The sequence below is a fragment of the Sphaerodactylus townsendi genome, linkage group LG03, assembly GCF_021028975.2.
Source record: "Sphaerodactylus townsendi isolate TG3544 linkage group LG03, MPM_Stown_v2.3, whole genome shotgun sequence".
Taxonomy (NCBI): Eukaryota; Metazoa; Chordata; class Lepidosauria; order Squamata; family Sphaerodactylidae; genus Sphaerodactylus; species Sphaerodactylus townsendi.
The window spans coordinates 108,390,116-108,416,808 of NC_059427.1; the positions used below are offsets into that span (position 1 = coordinate 108,390,116).

Here is a 26,693-nt window from a genome sequence, read left to right on the forward strand (position 1 = left end):
TTATCTACAACAGGACTTCAGGGTTGCTCACGTGAGAAAAGTAATGCTAACTTCAATAACTTGAAAATAATTTCTGGGCATTTTTTATGGAATCTATGGAGAAATGCATTTTATTTTAAGGCTTTGGCTTGGCACAAACCTCACACTTGGTCTGAAAAAGTGGGGGTGGGGGGGTTGTACACAGAAGACAGGCAGGCGTGGGGGGGGGGGAGTCAACTGCTTCCAAGTATTGTCCATTATGTCAATGGCTCTAGCAAATATGGAGCCCATCAAGGCTTTATAAGTGCAAGTGATCAACCTGGCCAGAGAAATGTAGTAGGAGCCTGGAGTTATGAGTTGTATCTTTCTAGTAGGGCTTTTCCTAGATATTGAGCCTGTGGCTGGCATCTTCAGACTGAGATAGCAAGGGTGGAGTATATATATTTGTTATAGCCCAGGGTGGGTGGAGTAGTTAGCTCAGTGAGTAACAAAGAAGGCAACCAGGTCAATAGTTGAGGGCATCTGAATAGAAGTATGAGTAACAATGAAGACTATAGCATGGGAGTGTCAATGGAGATAGCAAGGTCATGTTAGCAAACTCCCATGCTATAGTCTTCATTGTTACTCATACTTCTATTCAGATGCCCTCAACTATTGACCTGGTTGCCTTCTTTGTTACTCACAGACTATGTTTCTCCACCCACCCTGGACACTCCAACAAATATATATACTCCACTTGCTTTCCCAACATCAGATCCTCTAAAGATGCCAGCCACAGATGCAGGCGAAATGTCAGGAGAGAATGCTGCTAGAACACAGCCATACAGCCCGGAAACCACACAGCACCCAAGTGATTCCGGCCGTGAAAGCCTTCGACAATAAAATGAAGTGCTCATCACACACCTTTGCTGGAACCTCACACCCAGAAGGTGACTGAGACTTAAATGTAGGAGGCTAGATAGCGTCTTTCTAGTAAGTCCAGAAAGAAAAGATTTGATCCATTGGGTGGCGGGAAATGAGGGCACTAGATGGAGCCTTAATTGGCAGTTAAGAAAGCCAGAGTGCTGGCCCTCTTGGCAAATATTTCTGAAACTGACCAGATGGCAGTGCACCAAAGGAGAAACACAAGAAACCCCATCCAAGGGTTGAGTCAGCCAAGAAAATGGTGTGCCTCTGAAGACCCTTACTGTCTTAACACCTTGAAGGGCAGAAAGGGAGCAGGGTCTGTGAGTCAGCTGGATCATTCTGTCACAGAATCTAATATTGATATTGTCATGTAAAGAAATGATGTACTCTGACTTCATTCTGTGTTACTGTGTCACTGGCTAGAAGATCATTTCACGGTTGCCCTATGTTAGTCCATCCCTTATGAAACCTGTTTCTTACCATTCTAGAAGGCCTCTGCAAAGCTCAAGCCAATTAAGTAAATTTCTACATAAAATATTAACAGGTATCAATTCATTAAAGAAATACAGGCTATTTTTAGACTAGTACAGACTAGTGGCTGGAGTGCTGAACTGGGACTGGGGAGATCTGGGTTCAAATCCTCACTTGGCCATGAAAAGAGGGCAACCTCTCTCAGTCTGAATCTACATCACAGAGTTGTTGGAGATAACACGGAGGAAGGGAAATCCATGTACATTGTTCTGAGTTTCTTGAAGTAATAGAGGACTAAAAGTATGATGTACAAGGCCCTGCTTTAGGTGCCCCCCTCCTGCAATCTGAGAGAGGGCCTTCTCAGTCATGACAACAGAATTGTGGAACTGAGAGAGAGCAATCTGAGAGAGGGCCTTCTCAGTCATGACAACAGAATTGTGGAACTGCAGACATAGTCCTCTGTCCCCTTCTCTTAGTGTCATCTGAAGACTCTGTTGTTTTTTGCTTTTGCCTCACTGATATCTCCTTCTTGCCCTTTGTTTTAGTTGCTTGGTTTATATGTTGACATAAGTACTTTACTGTTGATTTGAAATTGGTTTTATAATGCTCCGCTTTTAATTGTTACCTGCCTTGGTGACTGGGCAGAAAAACAGGTTTATAAATTTTGTAAATAAATAGCTAGAACTCAAAGGAATAAAGCAAAGAACATTTACAGCAAAGAGAAAAAAGAAGTTTACAAAACAGTGGTATGCACTGTGAAAAAAATTAAAACAAAATAGTGCTGATTTGTAAACCTGCATACAGCTCCAGCTATATGAATAATACTGCTTCCAAAGTAATGATACAACGTAGAACAGAAAATCTGGATTGACAACAATACATTTCCTCTTGCCATTCTGTAAAGAATAGGCAGTCCAGTCATAAAGAGTTCTCTGCTTGCAGTGACGTAACTGCAAACCCAAGAATACAAAATATGAACAGGCAATTCTGCTCTCCCACCCAAAAAGCCCGAAAATGTAGCAAGCATCCTGAACTGACCTGCCATATTTTGTGAAAAGTATGTTGTTATTTTTCTCCCTTTCCATTAAACAGGACAAGAAACAACAGCAGGTAGAAAAGGCAGCTACAACATCAACAGAGAATCCAGCCATGCACTTATGGCAACTCTACATGAATTCCATGCGAAGGTTAGAAAGAGGCCTTCACCTGGAGAAGGTCTTAACACACCAAGTGGGCACCTTCCCATTCCCCACCTTACCTGAAATACTGTCATTATTGCTGCTGGGAAAGTGTCAAAGTTGGTCGGAGGGGTCCCTTGAACAAAATTGAACCTGTACAGGGGAAACATCAATTCAACACAAACATAAATGTTATATGGAGCTGCTTTAATTTAATTTCTTCTCTCAAGCTCCCAAGGCTATCCACTTCTAGTTTCTCTACTGCAGGTACTGCAGAAACTAAAGGGGGATGGTGGTTGCCTGAATGTAGTTATGCATGTGTGTAGGGGGCATGTGGGGGTGTTTGTGAGTGAAGAAATCACAGCTTTTCCAAATCCAACAGAAACACTGCCACAATCACCAGAAGTTCTGGTTTATAACCCCAAGGGTCTGAGATGAAACAGGACAGGAATATTAGCTCTTTGAATTTCCACATGGCTTCTTTGGTTTATTTTTATTTTTTTAAAATCAGGGCTCTAGCCAGGGTGAGGTGTGGGGCGAAATTCTACATTCCTCTACATAAGTTTTGAATACGGACCATCTGTTAACTTCCACCTTGTCATTTCCTAAAAGATGAGAAGAGGAAAATACAAGGGCAATTATGACTACAGCAATGCCCCAGACTAGCAAAAGATGTAACAAGGAAGGTTATAATAATCCCCTTCTGCCTTGCTCCCAAAAAGCTGCATTACTTACTGGCCCCCAAAGAGCTGCATTCCCAAAAGGGCAAAGACGACTATGAAGAGGAAGAGGAGGAAAAGGAGGCTGATGATGGACTTCATGGAGTTCAGCAGAGATACAACTAGGTTCCGAAGGGAAGCCCAGTACCTGCCAAGGCAATCCACAGATGAGTTGAGAGGAGAGCCCCATCTTCAGGGGCAAAGCATCACATACACAACACTCATTTCAGGGGATGCAAAAAGAAAGAGAATTACCATTCTGGCCTTGCAAGGTCAGGATGAAAGATAATAGCTTAGCTAGTTTCAGTTTACAAGAAATGTCTGTATATAACATAACAGTAGTCACCACAAACTATTTTTACAGAGTAGCATGAAAATGACAAACACAGTTCTAGGTCCTAGCCATCTCATAGCAATACACTGTTGAGTGATCATTAAGGATGCTTTCACGTGACAGTAAAGCTCTCAAAGCATCAACATGCCAGTTACCCCACACTTTCACTGCTCAACCACCTGTGACTGCCCTTCCCCCTCACTACTCTACTAGACAGCTGTAGCCGTATGTCAATTGCCAACTGAGAAAAAAAAGGTGGAACTGGAAGGGGGGAATGGCAGCCACAAGGAATTGTGGCAGGGAATATAGTGTGCAATTCGGATGGCACCAGTGGCATATCTACCTAGGGACAAGGGGTACCCCTTGTCCCCGGGCGCCACTCTTCTGGTCACGTGGGGGGCGCAAAATTGGCCCCCCCCACATGACCAGGAAGTCCGGCTGCCTTGTCGTTTTCACGTGCCTCAACCTATCCGTGTCAGTCGAGGCACACAAAAACGATGAGGCAGCAGGGGGAGGGGAGGTGGGCACCCTAGACCTTGCCCATGTCCATGGTGACATGGGCAGGGTCAAGGTCAGTGGGGGGTTTGGAACCTGGGGGCATCAGGGGGTGGAGCCGGGGTGGCGGTGGGGCAGAGCCTGGGGGGGCATCCTGGAGACAATTTGTCTCCGGGCGCCATTTACCCATGGTGCTCCTCTGGATGGCACCAGTAAAAAACTGCAGTTGCCCATCCATAAGGCATCTACCCTATTTGACTATCTTTCCAGAAAAGCCATAGCAAAGCAAGCTTAGGAAAGGTCACAAGAAAGCAAGGAAAAGACAAAAAGTGCATAAATGCCACTCTGCCATGCAGGAGCTCTCAAAACCCCCACTGCGCTTTCAGACCCAAGCCAGGCCCAAACACCCCTGTAGAAGTTATCTAAGAAAACTTACTTTGTAACTTTGAAAATGCGCAGTAACCTGAGAGCTCGTAAGACGCTGATCCCAAAGGAAGTGCCAGGCTTCACCACAGCCCAGATCACCTCAAAGATGCTCCCAATAATAACCTGCCCAAAAACAGAGTAACAGGTTTAGTGCCAGGCATTAGAAGCTGTATTGTTCTAAATGGCAACATGTCCTCTAGAATACCAATCATCTGGTAGCCCTAACTTCTGCTCAGAAACATGCTGCTAATGTATACATCTCTCCACCCATTACATAGTAACATAGGTCGATTCCCCACAGTCAAGAAATATCCAGGTTTCAGCAAGAACTCCCCACTGCTTGAGCGATGAACAGGGATTCATCCCGTTTCTGCCACTCGTTCTCCCCCTTATCCCATGTCCTGGCAAAACCTGCTTGCAAGTACAACTTTTCCCCTTAACACGCTTTCGATCCAGTTTCGTGGGGAGGATCCAATCTGTGTTTGAAATTCCCACCGTGGAGTGTGACACAAATCTAGCAACCAATCAGCTCTCGGCGGGTGCTGAGCGATGTGTGTGCAGCCTCTTCTGGGTTTCGATTTTGCCGTTGGTCTCAGCGAGACACGTTAGCATAACGAAAAACCGCTTAAATGATTAACTGTTCACCCTTCCAAACGAGCAAAAACTCGCTTAGCGCCTTAAAGCTTAAACGTTCATTCTTGCAAACGGGCGAACCTCAGGTTAGCAAGTCGCTGGGAAAAATTTACCGCCCCCAAAAGGTCCTGCCCCAAAACGGAATGTCAGCCAATCAGGAGAGACTTGCAAAGGAAACTGCATGGTAGTGGGGATTGCTACATTTCTGGGATCCAAGATAGGCCTACATGTCTTTGCTGCAGTGGGGAGATTGAAACCTCGATTAAAAGGTGAGGTTTCTTTAGAAATTTGGTTTGATCTAGATAGAATTTCCCTGTGGGGAATCGACCATAACTACTCTCCTCACCATTATATTCTAAATCTCCAAAAATCTCAAAATATAAGCTAGGTAGACAAAAGTTATCCTTTGGTTATGATCAGGAGCAATTTTAAAGATGTACAAATTGAAATCACATTCTTGATTTTCTCTTATCTTGGCCTCCATGGTTTTAGCTTCCATATCCAAAATGGACTTCATCTAATGTTTAACTACTTCATGATTGCATGATGCCATCTACAATGACAAAGGAAACCAAGCAGGAGGTGGTTTTGACTAATCATATTTTTAAAAGTTAAAGTAACAATCAGATGATTAGTTTGACCTAGCTGGTATAAGTTCCATATGAGTGAGGAACTACCAGCATTATATTTGTGTAACTTCATAAGGTAAGACAGGACTGGATAAGAAAGCTCCTATTGTAAGAGCATGGGATACTTCTAGACAACATCTGAGTCACAGATTCTCCTCAGTTTGCCTGCTGGTTGGTCTACACAGTGACTAGCCATCTAAAATTCACAGAGGAGCACATGGTCTACTGGAGTAGCTCCAAGTCTGATAATAATGCAGGCAGTTATAAAAGACCAGCCATGTTGTATGGACTTACAGCACAGTCGAAGCAGTTGAAGGATGAGTGAAAGTAAGGCCGCGTTCCGAGCCCATACATTTTTATAAACATTTCGGACATAAAGAGCCCTAAGAAAATGAATTCTGCATAGTCTGGAACAAAAAAACAGAGAGAGAAAAGGGGAGGGGCAAGGGGACAGGAATTGGGTCAGAGCCATGCTTTTCTACCTCACCAAGTTGTTGCTCCTTTGTTTTCCACTTCACAAAATCATCCCTCTCCAGACTCCTCAGGAATCCCTTTCTTAACCTTCCCTAACAGAAATGAATCAATGTATTGTCTATCTTTGAGGGCCCGAAAAGTGCTCAGTCATCCTACAGCCATATAAGGGTCCCTTGGCATTTATGGTTTTCTAACTATGAGGGGTTGCTTAGGAGATAATTTTCCTGCGCCAAAGCAACCTTGGATATTCAAGACAATAAGTGCTGAATACAGGAAGAGATTCCCACCAAATTTATTATGCTTTTTCTAGCCCAGTGCAGGAGAGGAAACGGGGGGGGGGGGGTCCAATAGCAACCCTCTTGCCTGCACCCAGACTAGAACCCAAGAACCATATCTCTTTATTGTCTAGCTTTTAAGGCCCAGCTGCACAGTACTTAGGAGATCCATGACTTGATCTCTTGTTTGTTTTCTTCTGAAGGCTTACAAGCCAAGTGAAAATGAGACCTGTTTCTACTCAGCTGCTTCATGGGGCCTAAATGCATTTTAAACCTGGGTATATCAGCTCAATAAAGATTGTCATTAGTTTCTTCAAAAGAATTATGGAAATGACAGTTTGGTGAGGGGGCTGAGTATTCACTGCTAGCAATTCCTAGCTCACTACAAGAACTACAGCTCCCAGCCTTCCATGTGGAAAGACCATTTATATATTTATTTAAAAGATTCAATAAAATATTTAAAACAAGAACAACACAACACACCTGGTGGGGATTCTCTGCCACCGCGGGCATTTTCCACCACTACTCAGAGTGGCAGCAGGAGAAAAATAAAAATTTAAAAAATGGTAGTCAGTTTCCCCTGGAAGTGATGTCAGTCCTCTCTAGGAATTCTGATTATTTATAGATGCCAGTGCTTAACAGAGAACTTTACTAATCATATGAAATTTGTTTTAACTGGCTATACTGCAAAATGCAAAAAAAGAGAAAGTTCCTATGGTAAACACTGACAAAGTTTTCATGATTTGTACTACTCAGGGGTGTCGGCTAAATGATTGTAAGGGCCCTCTCTCCATCCTTTCAAATCTACAGTTCTGTTTAACAAAGGTATGTGGGCTACGGCACTCACAGAGGAAGTCAGATAGCCAATCTGGCTGGTCGTAGTGTACTATAGCAACACACAAAGTGTTGAGAGCTACCAGACTGAGGACTGTCCAGTAAAAGGCCTGAGTTTTGACCATTCGGCGGATATAGAAACGCAACCTCCGCTCCTTTTTGTGAAAGAAAGTGGCGTTTTCCAGCTTGGCACTTCTGATGCTGGCTCGAGCGAAGGGTGAACCTGCTGAGAAAAACAAGATGTTAGGAGAAGAGGTCTTTAGAGTGTGGATCATGCCAGACTGGTTCAGCCCTGTGGTCCATCCAACACAGTATCCCATCTTGGAAAATACCAGTCTTTGCAGTTCTATATCCTGAACTAGGCAGAGGCATGACAATTTACTCCCAACAAAGGTCTCATTTTGACCCTCAAAATGCAGACCCAGACTTAAGGTCTTTCAAGAGAAGGGGACTTATCAATTTTCACAGGACGTGGCATAATTAGCCATACTAGCTTTGAAGGACATCTTTAAAGACCAAAGAACACCTCATTATTCTACTGTCCTGCTCCCAACAGTCAATAAAAACCGTGTTGAGGCAACCAAAATTAATACATTTCCATGGTAATATTATTTTAATTGTAAGCTGCCCCAAGCAGAACCCTGTTGAGGCAGCACAAAAACCCCTTCAATTAATAAATTAAATAAATTCACTCTGACTGTTTCATAGTTTTCTGTTCTGTAACAGAAGGTTCCACAGATGCTACAAAGATTGGAAACATTCTGAAGTGCATTTTGGGATAGTTTGCAGTTCTTGCGATTGCTCTGTCCAGTTGGAACCAAGAATGGCAATAAGCATAGTAACTACTTCTTAGTCCAAAGTGCGGCACTGGAAAGTCTCTATCAGAATAGCAGCACTTGCATGTGCACAAACCCAGAATTTTAACTTTTACTTATTGGATTGACTTTACTTTTATTGGACTTATATTCCACCCTACTGCAGCCAAAGCCCAGTCTCAGGGCAGTTTACATGTAGTCAATGTAACACGTACAATCAATGCATGACACCCCCAATCTATAAATAATTCATAGCACAATAACGTAAATAATTTAAATCAGAACAGTAAATAGTTAACATTTACAAAATATAAACAAACACCTTTCCCCCACCTCCCTTCTCTAAATATACCAGTCAGACCAAAACTGAAAAATAGGTGGCCCACCCTACTCCTAAGTCCCCAAATGGGCAGTGTTGTTGCAAATGGGGTGGAGGGGGACTCACAAGCCCTCTGGCTTTTGTGCTCCACAAACAAACCTACCCACTGAGGAAATGTCAGCCAGTGGGTCATCTGCTTCCTCTGGGTTCAGCAAGTCTGTCTTGCTTTTCTTGATTGTGGCCCTTCGAAGAGCTCCAACAATAGAAACATGGCAAGAGAAAAAGACATTATCCTCCAGGTCTCTCGATCAGCCCCTTTATATCACTCTGCTAGACTAACAATTCACTGCAAACCAGACACGATGGTCTCTAAGTCCAACATTATTAGAACTCTGGAATTGAAAACAGACCTCTCTACTATCACCCTCTTTTTCCAACTGTTCCCCATGAAGATGGGCCAGAATTTATGCAATGTTCTTCTATATATAACATTTACAATCACTGGGAATGGCCACAATCCCTCTATTTAAATTTAATCAAGTCATGGCCGGCCTGAGCACATGGCCGGCACAAAGGCTGACCCAGGTCTTTATAAGTTCAGACCAGCCTCTTCTTCGATGACATCATGGGGCAAGCGCCACGACGCCTGTCTGCCCTCTTATGATGTGGCCCCCCACACCCCTTTCCGCCCTTACGAGGGCTGAGCTCGGGACCCCTTCCTGCAAATCCTGAGCAGCAACTTCAGTTGCGCTGATTCCCAACTGCTCTTTATTACAGATCAGACCATCACCTGCCTATCAACAGGACTGCGAGATTTCTACTAAGCTGCTACACCTATTCTCTCCCATGAGTTACTTGTAGAAGATTGTGGCTTACCATCGAAGGGATGACGAGGTTCCCCTTCTATGTCATCTTCAGCCAGGATCACTTCTTCTATTAAAAAAGCAACTGAAATTAAGCTGAGCTTTGGAAGCAAGATAGACAAGGAAAGTAGCCAAAATAATCACAGTTTGGTACAGAATGGAGAACATTCACAACGTATCAAACCTTTCAGCCAGTCAAAGACATAGGAAAGAAGGAGGTATAAATTTGTATAAATAAATATAAATAAATAGTAAGCTGTTGTTGACTTCTGGAAGACCCAGGAAAGCAGGGTCTCCCTGACTGTTTAATAGCTAGCTATTCCACCAGAGGTTGTTAAAGTAATATAATAATAATGTTACTTAATGATAATGCATTCTTCCATTTTAAAAATTGCTTCTTGGCCTGCTTTTTTAAAGTTAAAAAGCTACTAATAAATAATAAATGTCTAAAATTATAATGTTCGTCTTCTTTTATGTTGATTTTCATATTACCAGTTGTTGCTTAAAACATGATGATGTATATAACCACTCAAGTTTTAGTTTACTGAAATATTGTAGTCGTTATATTTCTGCTTTTAAAATTGTATTATTTATTGTTTTATTTTATGGTGTTAGCTGCCATAGGTAAATTCTAAAAAGTATGGGGTATGCATTTTAAAAATAAATATATACAAACAACAGTCAGGTGGCCAAAAGTACCCTGGTCAGGGATGACTGGAAAACTAATTTTCTGCAGTGGTCTTGTGAATATTGTGACATACAAATTAAAGGAATTCTTCCCAGACTTACTCACTAGTCGGGTTGTGCACTTAAATAAATCCAAGCTGGAAAAAAGAAACGAACAAACAAAACACACACACGCCAGTCCCCTACCCCAGCCTATCTAGGCACAGCTGAACTGCCAAAGCCTCAAAAAATCCGAAGTGTTTTTGGCTTTGGGATAGCTCTCTCCACTACCTCTGAAGCCTGGCTGGGCTTTAGAGTCAGCAGAGCAGCAGCAGAGCAGCATGCAGCGGTGGTTGGGATGTTTTTGTGTTTGGCTTTCAAAGTTCAGAAAAATTTGGAATAGCCGAAAAAGCTGACATGGGATTCTGGCTTTTTCTGGGTCTTTTAAAGTTGAATCCAAACAATACCGGGGTGGTGGGGGTGGTGGGTGGTACACACTGCTACTTACGACAGCTACTGCTACTACTATGCTATTATAATAATAAGTCACGCATGTATGAATTGAGAAGATGGTTTTACACACATAAGCTGAGATAGATGCAAGGCAAGTGGCAGTGGAATCAATGCAGGAACCAGTTTTCTGGTTTGTCCCTGAAAGAGGCAAGTTCAGAGTCCAATTCTGTTCTATCTTAAAGGAAGCAAAAGGTGGTCACATTTTGTATACTGACACTGCTCTTTTTCCCAGTTGGACTGTGCTGTATATGTACAACCTGTCTTTTTTTGTTTAATTTGACATGTACAGCAACCAGGATTCAATGTAATTTATGTGTGCATGCCATGAATCTTGCTAAAAACTAGATGGACTATTTGTTCTGTTCTACTGTTCATTAGGTCCCCTACAGTGTAATCTTAAGCAAAGTTACGGTAAATCCAGTGAAGTTCATGGCTTAGAAGGGTACAACTCTGTTTTGGATTGGGCTGCTATGTTGTGCAGTGTCTGTTCACTTCTGCCAGTTTATTAAGATAAGAGATTAAATCTAAGGGTCCATCAGTGCAAAAATGTGCATGAAACTGCATGTTTGTTGACAGAAACCAATCCAAACATTTCTTGAATCAAGTGTTTCCATAGCAAAATATTAACGTTGTATTTATTTTCTTTTTGTCCTCGTACACAAAAGACAATTTTTCTGAAAATAAATGCTTGACTGAGGGAAGCAAAGCCAAATTGTTTTTCAAAACCAATTTCCAAGGGGGGGGGGGATAAACGTTTCAAAAGCCACCTTCATTTGGATTCTAACTGCTGTGATATTTCTTACGTTCTGAAAACCTTTAATGCAACAAGTAAAACCACAGTTTTTATTTTTTAAAAGCCTCACTTGGGAAAACGAGCAAACATCAGTCCTTTTCACAAATGGTACTCTAGAGGGGGAGGCGAATGGTTCCATGAAAATGAAGGGAAGCACAGCAAGGAGAACACATAGGAAAGTCACAGAAAGAGTACGCACCCGCTTTGGAGATCCACTCCATATAGCCATTGAGTTCCCGTTCAATCTGCTGCTGTCTTCTCAGCTTCAGAAATGCTCGTCGGTTCTCCACCCGCTCTCTTTCTTTGGCAAACTCCCTGTAGATACAGACAGGACAGCTTGTTGAAGGCTCTCCATTAGCAGATTTGGCCTTACGAAAGGGGGTAGAGAAATGGCATAAGAACAAAATAACAGCATGGATTAAAGGCAGGAATGAATCCAGATGTCATCATTTCTAGTTGTCGCTAAACTTCATATACTTTGCAGGGCTCAGAATAGCAATAACAAGTCTAGCTGTAAGTCATGGCCTTATGGAATAAGACCACTGACAGAGATGAGTCTGTTTAACATACTTACCCAGAAAGTGCAACATACTTACCCAGAAAGCACCCCCAGCACAAGGTTGAGCATAAAAAAGGATCCAATGATTATGAGGGGGATGAAGTACAACCAGTTCCAAGCATTCCCTGAGGCATCATTGCTCTACAGAAGGGAGACAGAAAGGGAGGGGATTTAAAAGAACAAGAGCTCAAGTCAGGAAACAGAGAATGTACTCATAACAGGCTTAAAGCTAAAATGGCAACCAAAGGTTTGGCAGCTAGCTTTGTAGCATGCCAGCACACCAACATGGACTTGGACAATATAGCCAATCTAAGCCTCATCCTGCCATCCCACTAACTAACCTGCCTGCTTCCAGTTGTTTGCCACCTTAACAAAATGTGGGCTGTACAGTGTGGGATGAGTCATACACTGTCTGGCTGTTCCTTATTGCAAAATACTGGAGAAACCTCCAGCCCATAGCCCAAATTTGTAGTGAGTACAATTGATCATGATGCATTCTGAGCTCTCAAAGTATTTGTGACCAAGAAAACATCTGCATATATGTGGTTCTCTGTGACAGCAATCCTAATTGCTACTCTTTCCACTTGGGTCAAGGTAACAGGAAAAATCAAAACCTGCACTTATGTATTTGCTAGCAGGATGCCCGTGCTTCGCTACATGGTTTGTAATATGTTTGTAATATGTTTAAATTGTATTTGGATGTAGTGGTCTGGCTAACGTGAGGGTTGGTCGAGGAATACTTTTTCACAGTCTGTCTGTTAGCCTCGGGGTGACATTCAGCATACTTCATCACAGCCTCTCTATGAATTTCGGGGTGACATTCAGCATTCAGTAGACTGGTCCATGCACTTTGAATGTTGGCATGAAATTGCTCTCTTTCACCTGGTGGGCTCCAAAAGACCTCATCTGGAAGCAGCTGTTGTATTTTCGGGATGCAGAAAGGAAGTGTTCTGCCACTAGATGCTAATGAGTGAGAAGGCTGTGAAGAGGTTCAGGGTAGGGTTGAAGGGCAGGGAGCTGGACTGTACCTCCACAGCATCACACTCTTGGAGACTCATCCTTCCACTTCAGAGCACGACACCAAGCACGGGGTGATTGGAGGCCGTGAGCAATAAACTTGTCTCCACAGTAAGCAATCTGATGTCCATATGCAAAACCCGACAAATATTTAGTAGTCCAAGGTGATAGTGTGGTTTGTAATCTATTTTGATAGTATTTGGCTGTAGCGGTGTTGTTAACGCGAGGGTGGGTGGAGGAGTACTTTTTCACAACCTGTCTGTTAACTTCGGGGTGACATTCAGCATACTTTTTTGCAGCCTGTTTGTGAACTTTGGAGTGAAATGCAGCATATTTCCTCACAGTCTGTCTGTGGACTGATGGATTTGTTTTCAAATAGGTTCACATGCGTTGTGGAGGGTGGTGGTAGACTGCAGTTGGTGAAGGACATGAAGCTGGTGGTGTTGAACTGTCACCCTTAGAATGTTCGTGCAGAATGTCTGTGGACTGAGCGGTTGGTTTGTCCTTAGAATGTTCTCCAGAGATGAGCAGTAAAAACAGTAAATAGATAATAAATCGAGTGGAAGTGAATATTTTGGGAAATCCTTTCTTAGTGAGCACCTGGAGTACGTATGGAACAGGTGTGCCAGATTTCATGTGTGTGGCTTCGGTGGCTTTTGAGTTCTGTTGATGAGTCAGTGAGTCAGTCAGTGGTCTTTCGCGTTTATAGATATAGATTTAAGAAAGTGCTTGGAAGAAATTAGTATTAGAGACAGAATGCCAAAAGCAGCAGCAAAAATTAGCGAAGAAATACCAAAGCATCTGAAGTTGTGAATCATGTAAAAGCTGTAACCCTGATGGTCCAACAGGCTGTCCATCAACACTGTCTGTTCCATGACTGCAAAGGCATGTAGGATCTCCCTCACCATCACATCTCTGCAGTGTGTATCTGAGAAATGCTGGTGCAGTGGCTAAAGAATGCTGCTTCAGTGTGTGTAAAGTCTGGATTAAAAAACCCACACAGTCCTGCTAAAAGCATTAGCAGCCCAATCCAGACAGGGCTGGTGGGCTGGAACGGCACCTCGCCAGTATTGCCCTGCCTGCTCCACAGGGCTTTCCCACAATGTGGGAAGCCTGCAAAAATTAAAAAAAGAAAACCGAATGAAGAATCCCCCACAGGGGAGAATAGAGGTGGCTCTGCTGGTGAACAGGGGCCAACTGGGCACTGGAGGCTGACTAAGGCTGGCCCCACCCACTGGAATCCTGGCAAACCTGGGCTATGGAGGCAGATTCCGGATCAGGTGCCACGGAGCTGAACAGCACCTGACCGCCCTGGCAAGTTGCCTTTCTGCTGGTGCATTTGTCCCTTGCGCTGATGGAATGGGCATGCCAGAACAGGATCCCCCCCCCCCCTTGGTCTGTAGCTGTTGTGGGCTGTATACATGACTGGGGAAACACAGAGTCAGCTCAGCTGCTTGTACGCTCCAATGTGCCAAGATTAAGAAGAGTCTGAAATAGAATAATAAAAGTAGGTGGGAGGAAGAAAAGGGGAAAAAACTGAAGCAGGTAGTTTTCCTAGAGAAAGGAAGGTGTACCTATATGGGAAAATGCATAGGGAAATGCAAGATCCACCAGAATGGCAAAAGAGATAAAACTACTGTTGTACTAGAAAATTGTGCCATGAGGACTCAAAACTTTATTTTATAGAGAGTTTTTTGACAATACTATGGTGAGTGGGGCGGGGGGGGGGTGTCTCATGACCCAGGCACTTACTCACTTCAGTAATGTGGGGGTGTATTTGGCCACCCCCTCCCTCCCCCCCACAGGCCAGGAAAGACAAGTGCTTTGCCCAAGAGAGCCAGTTGCGGGAGCTGTGGACATCACTTGGCAAGTCAGGCAGTCAGCAGTGCCTGGCTACTGCAAGTCATCCACCTAGACTCAGCTCCCTTCTGCCTGAACTACTTCTTCCACCTGCCTCCCTTCAGATCTCCAACTCACTTCCTGCCACTCTTCCCTCCTGCCACAACTGGGGGCAGGGGTGCAATTTCAGTGGCACCTTGGAGGCCATTTTCTGCCAGTACACCACTGGTTTCACCCTCCTCATCTCCATGTATTTCCTACCCTAACTTCTTCCTACCCAACAGCCAACCTATTTTCAGTGCCTCTCTGTCTTAAGCTTTCCCTTCCTCTCCCTGCACCCAGCAGCCTCCACCTAGCTAGCAAATGTGTGGCCACGTTTTGTGGTGCCAGCCAATGGTCCGGCTTCACTTGCAAGGCACCTCAAAGACTTGTGGGGTAGCACTTAACTTTCCCCTCACATTATTTCCTCTTTCCCTTCCCCTATCTCATTCTCTCCTCAGCCATTCAACAATCTACCTTCTATCTGTCTCTCATCTTCAGCTATATTTATTCTTTACTTAATTCATTTTTACCACACCTTTCTTCATAGTGGAGAACAAAGCAGCTTACATTATTCTCCTTCTTTTTTATCCTCACAACAAAATTTTGGATATCTAAGTGAGCTTCCACAGTAAGATGGAAATTCAGACCTTGGTCTTCCAGATCCTACTCTGAAGCTCTAACTTCTGTACTACACCAGCTTTCATGGGGTGGCTGCTGTTAAACAATAGCAAACAGTCAGGCCTAACTGAGTCATGCAAGTTAGGTGGTATCAAGTCACTCAGAGGTTGCTACCAGGGCTAAAGTTTCCAGTTTCCAGGTGAGACCCGGTGATCTCACAGAAGTACAACTGAACTCCACATGACAAGAGATCTGTCTCCCTAGAGAAAATTACTGCTTTGGGGGGTGGCCTCTTTGGCATTATATCCGGCCAAGGCCTCTACTCTCCCATCTCTTCCTAAACCCTCCCACTCCAAAAAACCTGCAGGAATTTCCCTGCCTGGAGCTGGCATTCCTAATCAGGCCTGGCCCTGTGACCTCCTTCAAAGGCCAAAGTAGGCCTGGAAAAGGCTGTGCCTCCTTCCCCTTGCTTAAACTGGCACAACCAAGCCTTGGGACACTCTGGTTGCCTAGCAACAGCTGCTGATTAAAGTTACAGGTATTCCTTTTATAATTTTGGGTTTTTTAATCTTCCAAATGTATCTTTTTTAATTTCAGATTTTTCTGCAAACATGGACCTTTTTCAGATTTGTATAAAGATCTCTCTTTCTTTCTTGCACAGTAATCACTAGATTACTGGATTTAAGCAACCAAATATTTGGTTATGGTGGGTTTTCCGGGCTGTGTGGCCGTGGTCTGGTGGATCTTGTTCCTAACATTTCGCCTGCATCTGTGGCTGGCATCTTCAGAGGTGTATCACAGAGGGAAGTCTGTTACAGTGTGTGGTTACAGTGTGTAACAGACTTCCCTCTATGATACACCTCTGAAGATGCCAACCACAGATGCAGGCGAAATGTTAGGAACAAGATCCACCAGACCACGGCCACACAGCTCGGAAAACCCACCAGAACCAGCTGAATCCGGCTGTGAAAGCCTTCAACAAACCAAATATTTGGCCAACTTAGCTATTAGAATATAAGTTGAGAGAGGAAGAAGATACAAATCACTCCAATGTAGTCAGTCTTCAATTTCCTAAAATGGAAACAATTAGCCAGGAATCAAAAGGTCCTCTTACATCTCACAAGTTGCTTAGTCTTTGTATAGGAGTAGTAGATGTGGAGACTATTCCATTTTATATGTTGGTCACTGAGCATAAAACATAGGATATTCAGAGCTGTCGTCGTTTATTTTAACAAATCAATTAATTTAGACACGCTATTTTATTTCAGTGTTATCCATTTACAATTGGTTACATCCCATGATTAATTGTTGGAAGACACAGAGGCCCTTTCTGCATGGCAGCGGCAGTGCTTCTCCACCGGCATAATTTATGCCAGTAGAGGTGTGGGGACTGCTCGCACGAGCAGCCCAGCTCCCTCCCTAGCCGGAGAGGAGGCTCCGCATGGAGCCGCCTCTTGGTTGCCCTCCCACACTCACCTGCCTCTCCAGCATCACTCTGGAGGGCTGCAGGGACCCACCCACGCTGCCCTCCAACCCCTGGAGGTTGGAGGACAGCGTGGGCAGGTCCCTGCAGTTCTCCAGAGTGACGCTGGAGAGGCAGGTGAGTGGGAGCGACGGGGGAAAGCGGCGGCTTCCCTGCAGTGTGGTTTGCACTGCACTGCCAGGAAGACACAGTTTTTTGAAAACCTCGCTCAATGAGTGAGGTTTTCAGGGACAGCTTCACACCGCCCGGGGAAAGGCAGGACGGTGCTGCTGTGATGCAGGAACACCAGCCATGCGAACGCTCTCTCAGGGACGGCGTTTTTGCTGTCCCTGGGATGCTTGATTTGGCCCGTGTGGACAGGGCCTAAGAAAAACTAATAACCACAGATCTTCCCTCCTCCCAGCCCCTCAGTCCTTTTTAATCCTGGGACAGTTCATTTCTAGGGTCATGGGTAGATACATGTGGAACAGTAGCAGTGGGAAGAGGAAAGGGGACAAAATTGCCTCTCATTACTTTTCTGTCAGCAAAGTTCTATAGATGAAAGAGAAAGAAGGGAGCTGTTTCGCCTCTCCACTGCCATTCACTGACCCACATGGTTATTATTCCTCGTAGGTAGTGTGACTTCAGGAATCATCTTCCCCAGGACTGGAAAGGGCTGCTGGTGGGAAGAGATAGGTCCATCTGATAATGATCTTACACTGAAACAGTTTCATGGATGACCTAGACCAGTGCCATCTGTTCTCAAGGGTCATGTGTAGATTCTCCCAGCCCTGATACTTAACTGTAGATTATAAAAATTCAAATTGGGATTGCACACACACAAATCACATGCTCCAACACTGATGTTAGAAGCTGGATGGGAGGGATACAGCCCAGTAGTGGAATGCACACTTTGCATGCAGACGGTCCTAGGTTCATTCCTTGGTCTGAGGCCCTGGAGAGATGCTGCAAATCAAAATAGAATACAGGGCTAGCTGGATCAATGTCCTGACCTAACATAAATGTCAAGACTGTCTAATATCTTACCCAGGGTCCTGCCATATTTCTTTCTACAGAGCCTTGAGAATTGTCTGCCTTTCATTTCTCCCTGTACCAGTCTGCCCTTATCTGGTTACTGCAGCTGGGGTGCAGGTATGGGGTGGGGTTGGGACTGGGTGTCTTCTTCCCATGTTCTCACTGTCTGAGGAATGTATGTGCATGTGAGTTTGTGAGTGTGTGACTATACTTTCCAGCCACAAGGAAGGTAAAGGGGTGCTGTGGGCCTGAGATATACTGTATTTCCTGTTCCAATGTACTCAGTTCTGATAATATAAGTCAACAGATTTTCTATGCTTGCAATCAATAAATAAGAATTCTGCTTTCAAAGTAGTGATTCATTTATTGGACAAGCCTAGAGTTGTGACAATAAGCCAGATTGTATGCCAAGACCCCCTCAAGAATATATTTGGATTCTAGTTCTAAACCCATGAGATCATAGGTAGGCAGATACATTTTATAAGTATCTGAAAGGTTGTGAAAACAGACTTGGTGAGATAGGAAACTGGTCCTCCTTTTGTGCATGTCAGCAACCTCCATCACATTACAGCTGAACTGGTGGTCCGTAAGATATGGATATGGATTGTGGATCTGGGCCATATTTGTCAAATGTCCACTCATGCATTAGGTAATACTTCCCCAGGGGATATCTACTAAAATAGCACCTGGGGCTAACCCAGGCACCATGCCACCCATCCCACAGTTGTACCCATGCCCCTGCTGAGTACAAGGCACAACTGATGGCCAGTGCGCCAGGCTCACCCCACCCTCATCTCCACATAGAGATTGGGTGTGGGGCTGGCCTTGCCTGATCTCCATGTGGAGATGGGAGCAGCAAGGGCCTGTTTGAGCCTGTTTGAGGTTTGGCTTGGATCCAGCTCTAAGCTACACCTTGCAGCTTGGAGCTAGATCCAAGCCTGGCCTCAGCCGGGCTCAGACTGAAGCCAGCTGCTCTCATCCCTCTAGCTTTATACTATTGGCTCCATCCCACAAGCTCCAGCTCAGAGCTGAATCCAAGCCAGACCTCAGCCAGGCTCAAACAGACCCTTGCTGCTCCCATGTCCTCACTGAGATCAGATGGGGTCAGCCCCACACCTGAACTCCCTGTGGAGATTGTGTGTGCAGTGAGCACATTTTGCTGACCTTCAACTGCATCACAGTCTCAAACTCTGTGGGGAGTTTGAGCCTGGGGTGCAGGTGGGTGAAGTGGGGTTGCTAATACACACCCAAAGAAGTGGCGCCTGGGGCTCAAGACCCCCCCTCCCCCACCTCCTAGATACCCTATTGTACTTCTCCCTCACTACTGGCACCAGAATCCTGAAGTCCCATCTTTTTTGTTCTAATTCTTATACCATACTGATCAGACTTAGGATTTTTTTTCATTTAAAAGGTACATCTCTCTGATCAGTTTTCTTTTTAGATCCAAATATAAAAACGAGAAATCTTTTTTGCTCTCTGCTGTATCTATTTGCATTGAACGCTTTTCACAACACAATTCCAGCCTTGCTTTGCTGTACACAGGTACTTCTCAAGTACAGAATAGCCTCCTTTCCTCTGTGTCCTGAAAGCCAACATTAGTAGCAGGTCAAGGAATGTGTCCCAAGGAATGTGCTAATGGAACTACCCTTTTTATGAAGCCTGGCTACTTAGCAGTAGCTGGAGGGGGCTTTATATAGATTGCAGATATGTGAGCCACTAACAATGCCTTGTCCCCATTTCTCTTTGCTAAATATAGGCTGAAGAACAAAAAGAGCTTTTACAATGTGGCAGCTGGTGAAACCCAGCCTTAAGGAGAGTGCTAAGGTACTAAGTAACTTTTTGTGGACACAAAGGTCTCTGTTCCCATTTGTGTAGCACACACATCTGACCCAGAGAAAACAAAATCAAGCATACGATACACATAGGGGCCAGCTGCACAAATGATTCTGAGAGTTTTTGCCTACCTAATGTTTTTATAAGTCAAACCTATATTAAAAATAAGTTAAGTCCTAGTATACAATGGTTTTTAGGGACAAACTACATATTTCCCATTATGAGATCATTCAACACAACGACTTATAATTGTATATGTGAACTCACTCGATGATGCCTGTTGCTGTAAGTATGATTCTACTGTATACATTTTTGGATTGTTTAATATGTCATGTTTACGCTTAAGCTCTGTTTCAGCTCTGTCCAGATTTCTGCAATCCAAATCCAAATTTCTGTCACTGGACACTGACACCATTTCAGAGCTGAAGTTGGCTACCAAAACACTATGAGGGCCTGATCCTGATTGGTCCTGTAGTGTGACAGAACAAAGCGATCTTGTGCTGCCCACCATGCGCCTTTTCAAATGCCGAAACAGCCCTTTCCTGCCCCCATGGCACTTGAAATGGAATTAGGAGGGAGATTAGTCGGTCCTGATACAATAGTCCTGCCGCAGAATTTTTAAATGGTCATATTAAGCTCTAAAATGTCACTGGCACCTATGGATGCTCTAAGGTCCAAGTGATGCCATTTTGCATGAACTGGTTCTAAAAAAGAATAAGCATCTGATAGTGGCTGACCAGTAATTTATTCTTTATTGGAAATATGCACATGCATGCCTTCTTGTTCCATACTGCATTCTTACATATCTGAGTGATTTGTGAATGAAGAAATGCAACACATTTTTAACCGCTGGCAAAAGCCCTAAATCAAGATAGAAGAATGTGACAAGGAGGAGCCCAGGATGGTAATGAAACCTTTTTGGATGGAAACTAGTTTTCTTTCCCTAGAGGATGAAAATGAAAAATATGCTGGTTGTTTATCCAGGGCACCTTCCAGATCTAGCACAAAGGCATGAGACAGAGAAAGGAGGACAAAGTGGTTATGGGAAATGTAATCTGAGAAATGGTAAAAAAATAATATAGCCGCAAGGCCATCCAGTTTTAAGGTAAATGCATCTTCATTGCATGTGGTATTAAACAGAACTATATCACCAACTCCAGATTCCAAAGGCAAAAGAAGGATCACCAAATCCTGTCCATTTTGAAGTTCTATCATTGTTTTAGGACCTGCAAGATGCATACGACAGACACAGCAAATAATTTAAATCTGAGGAACTTCAATATTTCACTCTCATTAAGCATTAAAATTATGTGGATGGGAAAACTCTTTACTGGCAGCACAAACTATTTCCCTCATGAACACACATGAAACTGCCTCACACTGAATCAGACAGACCCTTGATTTAACAAGGCCAGTACAGCAACTCTGAATGGCAGCAACTCTCCAAAGTTGTAGGGGGAGATTTTTCACATCACTTAGTGACTGATCTTTTAATTGAGAATGGGGGGATTGAACCTGGGATGTTACAAACACCAAACAAATGCCCTCCTAGTGAGCTACAGACCTGCCCCAGTCCTTTCCAAACTACTTACCTTCCAAAACACAATGGTAAACGAAAGAGTCTATGTTTTATATGGCTCAGATGCACTGAATAAGTGCCATGAATATAATGTTATCTCACTGTTTCTGATATAATTAGAAAAAAATGTATGCTTTGTATGTATGAGCAGTCATAAAAACATGTATTCCATAGAAATTACATGAATCGAGGACAAACACACTATGTTTAATAGCTCTCTAATCTGCAACCCCAAGATGGAAAACATGTTGACATACTGTCGAAGGCTTTCACGGCTGGATCCAACTGGTTGTTGTGGGTTTTCCGGGCTGTGTAGCCACGGTCTGGTAAATCTTGCTCCTAACGTTTCACCGGCATCTGTGGCTGGCATCTTCAGAGGTGTATTACAGAGAGAAGTCTGTGACTGGACACAGTGTGTAACAGTCTTCTCTCTGTGATACACCTCTGAAGATGCCGGCCACAGATGCTGGCGAAACGTTAGGAACAAGATCTACCAGACCACGGCCATGCAGCCTGGAAAACCCACAACAACCATGCTGACATACATTTATTACAAAACCTGTATTTATGTTAGAAAAAAATAACACATAAAGAATACTTTCCAAGATTGTACTTTTCTTACTACAGCTCACTGTAGTCCATTTAGCGTTTTGCCTTGATGCATTAGTTCAATGTACAATGACAGAGTGCAGAAGGGTGGCGTGGTGTCCTGGCCTGCCAAGCTCACAGGGAGTCAGAGTACAGCTGCTAGCAGGCACAGACGCGAGAGAGGGAGAGAGTAGTCTTACTTTGAGTCCAGAGGAACATGTTCCAAGTAGGTCTGGGAAGAGGCAGTCAAGGATCGAAGGTGGGTCAGGTCAGGCAATCTGCTCCAAGTCTGAGTTCCAAATGATCAGTCTGTGAGCAGGTGTGACAAAAAGCTGTTGGGATTTCAACAACGTTGCTCCTGCAACTTCTGCTTCTTAGAGCTCTCTCTTATACATCTGCGCAGCTCAGTCTTGATCCTGAGTTGACTCACAGCATTCTCTGCAATGTTACCCTGTCCTTCATACCCTGGATTATGGAATAATGGATTCCATATTATTTTTCTACAATATGTACTAGAAATAGCCAACGTTCACATTTGTGTGTGTGTGTGTGTAGCAGAGTGTCGCAAAACCTAAAAACAGGCCAAAGGCAAAAGGTCTGTTTGCGAGATTAAATCAGTGAATGAGTTACTGCAGGCAATAGAAGCTGGAAGCCTCATGAACCATGGACATGCATCTTGATTACCACACCCTGCTAAGCTGTCTGACACAATGGATCCCAGAGAACTCTCTGATATTAGACGTTATATTTAATCTGCTTTTGAGAAACCATTTCCTCAACAATTGCTCCTTCCCTGCATTTCCTATACCTCTAGATATGATCTCCCTAACAATCAATCCCTTCCTGATCCAATCAAAGCCTCAGCCACATTGAATACCTGAGCAGGAACTCCAAGGAGTCACTCTACATGAAGTATTCAGAGCTCCCTTGATCTAATCAAAGAACAATTGACACTTAACAACAGTAGATGAGCCTTTGATTAGCTCAAGCCAGCAATCCCAGCATGGGAAACCCTACTGGATCTAGGAAAACGAAAGTGAAACTCACCTGGTTCCCACCCCTACCTGTGCAAAAAGGTATAAAAGTTCTATGCACCCCAGACTCAGTGCTCTTTACTGGCTAAACCTCTCTTGGTATAGTTGGTTGGAGACACCATATATTGTCCTTCGCTTGGGTCGCCATGCTGGCATAGGGATCCTTGCCTTCTTCGAGAATTTCTTCAGCTGAATTCAGGTAATGTATAAGTCCCCTGCTTCCCCTCCTACTCTATCATCCAAACCTATCTGTTTCCTCTCTGTTTATATCACGTAGGAACTGTGTGTATGCTTCTTAACGTCTCACTGTGTGATTGTTTGCAACCCGAAATTTATATAAAAGTATTTTAAACTACAATTTGGTCTCTTGTGCATTCTCTGTAGAACGTTTCAAAAGCCAATTCTGGTATAGTTGTCTAAAAGATCCCACCTAGCCTGCCTCTCGCACTGCCAAGCTGAGTTATTTCCTCCATTGCTACTTAAAAAATATATTCATAACTGTTAAGCTAGGTAACAGCAACGTCTCTGGGCCTCCAAGTGTGCCAAGTGTGCCTTGTCTGACATCTCTATCTCTATCAAATCAAATGTTGCTGAGAAAGGTCATGCCAAATTACAATTTAAACAATCTCTCTCTTTTCCACCTCTTATTTCCTTAATGAGGATGTTTTGATTCTCAAAGTGAAGTTTTATTGCAGGCTGGGACCACCAATTTGGCCGACCCCAGGACAAACTGAATTTGGTGCAAATTGAGATTTATTAGTCAGCAATTGTTCTGTGGCACTGCTGCCTCTACACCAGTTCTAGAGAATACAGGTTTTTGGAGAGGACATAATGCACTTATTTCACTAATTTCTTACTATACTGGTAGAATGTGATAATTGCTCTTTAAAGGAAATGAGACCAATCATATCTGTGCCCCAGAGTTCAACAAAGGTACATGAATGTTTGATACAAAAGAATAAGTAGAAGCTCTGTAGGGCTATTTCAAATTGGAAAAATGGAGTGGGGAAAAGCAGAGGCAAATTGGGCAGCTGCCCAGGGCACCACCTTGTGGTGGGCGACAAAATTGCAGGTTCGTTTGTGGGGGATTTTGTATTTTCAGTGTTTTGTCTGTTTTTGGCCTACAGGGGGCGCAGATTTTAGGCTAGCAGCACCAAAATTTCAGAGATTTTTTGGGAGACTCTCCTGATGACATGACCCAGGTTTGGTGAGGTTTGGTTTATGGAGTCCAAAGTTATGGACTCCCAAAGGAAGTGCCCCCATCCCCCATTGTTTCCAATGGGAGCTAGTAGGAGATGGGGGTTTCAACTTCCTTTGAGGGTCCATAACTTTGGGCCCCCTGAACCAATCTTCACCAAACCTGGGTGGTATCATCAGTAGGGTCTCACGAAGATACTCTGAAATTTTGGTGCTGCTATCTTAATAATTGCACCCCTGACAACAGGCACCCCCTAAATTTCCCCAGATTCTCTTTTTAATTCCACTTCCTTCCTGCCAATGCTTGTTTTCTTTCTTTCTTTTATTCTCTCAATGCCTAATAAAGGTTGTTGTTGTTGTTGTTGTTGTTATTGTTGTTGTTATATCCACCCCCTTCAGCATGGATTTAAAGGGAGAATTTGCGGTCCCCAGATTTAACATTGAAAGGGATGCTGTTTCAGGTTGGGGGAGACTCCACCCCAAAATAGAATCACTTTCAATGTTGTTTAAACTGGGGACCCCAGATTCTCCCTTTAAGGTGGATTTAAAAGGAGAATCTGGGCTCCTTCGTTTAAACACCATTGAAAATGATGCTGTTTGGGGGTGGATTCAAGCTTCACTTGTTTAAACTAGGGAGCCCAGATTCTCCTTTTAAATCCACCTTAAAGGGAGAATCTGGGCTCCCCAGTTTAAATAACATTGAAAGTGATGCTGTTTCCCTGAATTGGGGGGACTGGATACAACACCATAAAATGTTTTCATAGCAGTAATAAAACATGTTGAAAGCATTTTGAAAATGTTTTCCAAAAATTATTTCTGCCCATTGCTGTGTTCAGATTTGTGAGTTGGGGGATGTTCTATAATGTGATGGTGACTTTGAAACGACCTGGTGAAAAAATCATTGTTTGGTCACGGTGGGGGAGGGTGGCCGCCCATGGGGGGCATCAAACTCAGGTTTTGCCCAGGGCTCCAGTTTGCCTAGGGACACCTCTGAGAAAAAGGCTTAAACCCCAACCCTTCACTAGCAGCACAGTTTGTTGTTGTTTTGCAGGGATTGCATTTTATTAAGGGTGTAAGGCACATAAACAGGATATAAACATTACAATTTTAAAAAAAAGACTGAAGCTAATGTTGGCAGCAGAAAGGGGGGACCCCATATTCTATATTTCCCTCCTATGTGTGGTGTTCCATTATTCATTGCATGGAGCCAGAAGTGGGTAAATCACTATTCGCAGACTGAACATGTATGTGGCTTTCCACCATTCCCGTTACTTCTTGGTGTGGATTTTCTCATGGACAAGGAACAATGACTTCTAGGTGAAGCTCTTCCTGCAGTATGAGTATTTGTAGGGCCTCTGACCAGTGTGACATCTTTTGTGCCGAACGAGAAGCCAGTTCCGGCTGAAGCCAATCCTGCATTATTAGCATTTGATTCCATTCGGCATGGATGCTATAATGTACAACCCACTGCCAACTCTGAATGAAGGCTTTTGAGCAATGGAAGCATTGAACTAGCAGCACAGTTCTGATCCAGTTTGGGTCCTTGTATACCTTCTGTTTTAAAAAATGCTTAGGAATTTCATGCTCAGAATCCCCAGAGTCAAGATTGGTTTCACATTAAAATAGGAGGTTTTTCCAGACTGCTGAGCTTCCAAACATGGGTGATGGGCTATTTTTGGTTTGTGACCCTCCCCAGTTGTAGAGGTTTGCCCAAACGAGGTACTGCCTAGTTTTGTGGATGCTCTAATCTTGGAGTCAGCCGGTTCTGTGACTTGGAGCTGAAACGCAGTGGAAGCAACCAGAGGCAATCAATATCCTCAGGTTTTGTCTCCTGTAATCTGTGATGTCTGCACAAAGCACCTCTATGCACTGAAGTTAGTCAAACTTTTTAGTGCACGTACACCAATATGGAGATATCTAGCAAATTCATCCTCAGGAATTCATTTGCATTGTTCCAGGAATGCTGGGTCTAGCCAGGAAAACTGGTGCAAAGCAGATCCTCACCCCCGTTCTCTCTTGGAGGGATTCATGGTCACTGACTCATGAAGCATTGCTGGCTGCTACAAACTCATTTGGAAGCCGTTGGGGAATATAGTGAGAGACAGTCCTGGGACAGCAAGCCTTCTTGCCTGCATTAGCTTGATTAGCTCATGGAACAGAGCATCATTTCAATGTGTAGCACACTTCCCAGCACTAGCCACTTGGGAAACTTTATGTAGAGGAATGAAGCCACTAACTCCCTAAATACAGCTGCAGCAGCAAACTTTGAACATGTATATACAGCAAAGCACAAGGAAAGATTTGGCAAGAAGCACAGAAAATATCCCAACCAAAGAATTTCAGCTTCCCATTTTCTCCCCCTGTCATGTATACATGGCTTTGTTTTTAATGTCACACTTGGGGAGAGAACTTCAGCAAAATTAATAAACACATTATTATGTCCAGCACATCCCTAGTGGCCTATTAGCCAAATGTCCAAATCTGGTAGATCACATCATCCTACTCATTCCCTTGTCAGGACAACATTTGTTCAGTTCCTGGTATCAGTTGTCATTCACAGACACTTAC

The 26,693-nt window shown here is 43.7% G+C and overlaps 1 protein-coding gene across 18 annotated transcripts in view; it reads right to left on the minus strand.

The window, feature by feature from the left end:
- The window catches only part of CACNA1A (calcium voltage-gated channel subunit alpha1 A), a 262,485-nt gene that overhangs the window by 119,738 nt on the left and 116,054 nt on the right, over positions 1-26,693 (minus strand). For 11 of the 18 annotated variants that reach the window (XR_007243931.1, XR_007243930.1, XR_007243929.1 and 8 more), the window contains exons 7-15: positions 11,919-12,022; positions 11,522-11,637; positions 9,364-9,420; positions 8,651-8,746; positions 7,367-7,579; positions 6,065-6,177; positions 4,519-4,631; positions 3,270-3,401; positions 2,615-2,687 (exon numbers count right to left, since the gene is read on the minus strand). Coding sequence is in view for 15 of the 18 variants with exons in the window: in XM_048489719.1 (XP_048345676.1) it covers positions 2,615-2,687; positions 3,270-3,401; positions 4,519-4,631; positions 6,065-6,177; positions 7,367-7,579; positions 8,651-8,746; positions 9,364-9,420; positions 11,522-11,637; positions 11,919-12,022 (1,017 nt within the window). In the remaining 3 variants the exon portion in view is untranslated. The remainder of the gene's footprint in view (positions 1-2,614; positions 2,688-3,269; positions 3,402-4,518; positions 4,632-6,064; positions 6,178-7,366; positions 7,580-8,650; positions 8,747-9,363; positions 9,421-11,521; positions 11,638-11,918; positions 12,023-26,693) is intronic. The other 7 variants (XM_048489721.1, XM_048489720.1, XM_048489714.1 and 4 more) reach the window with 5 other exon arrangements.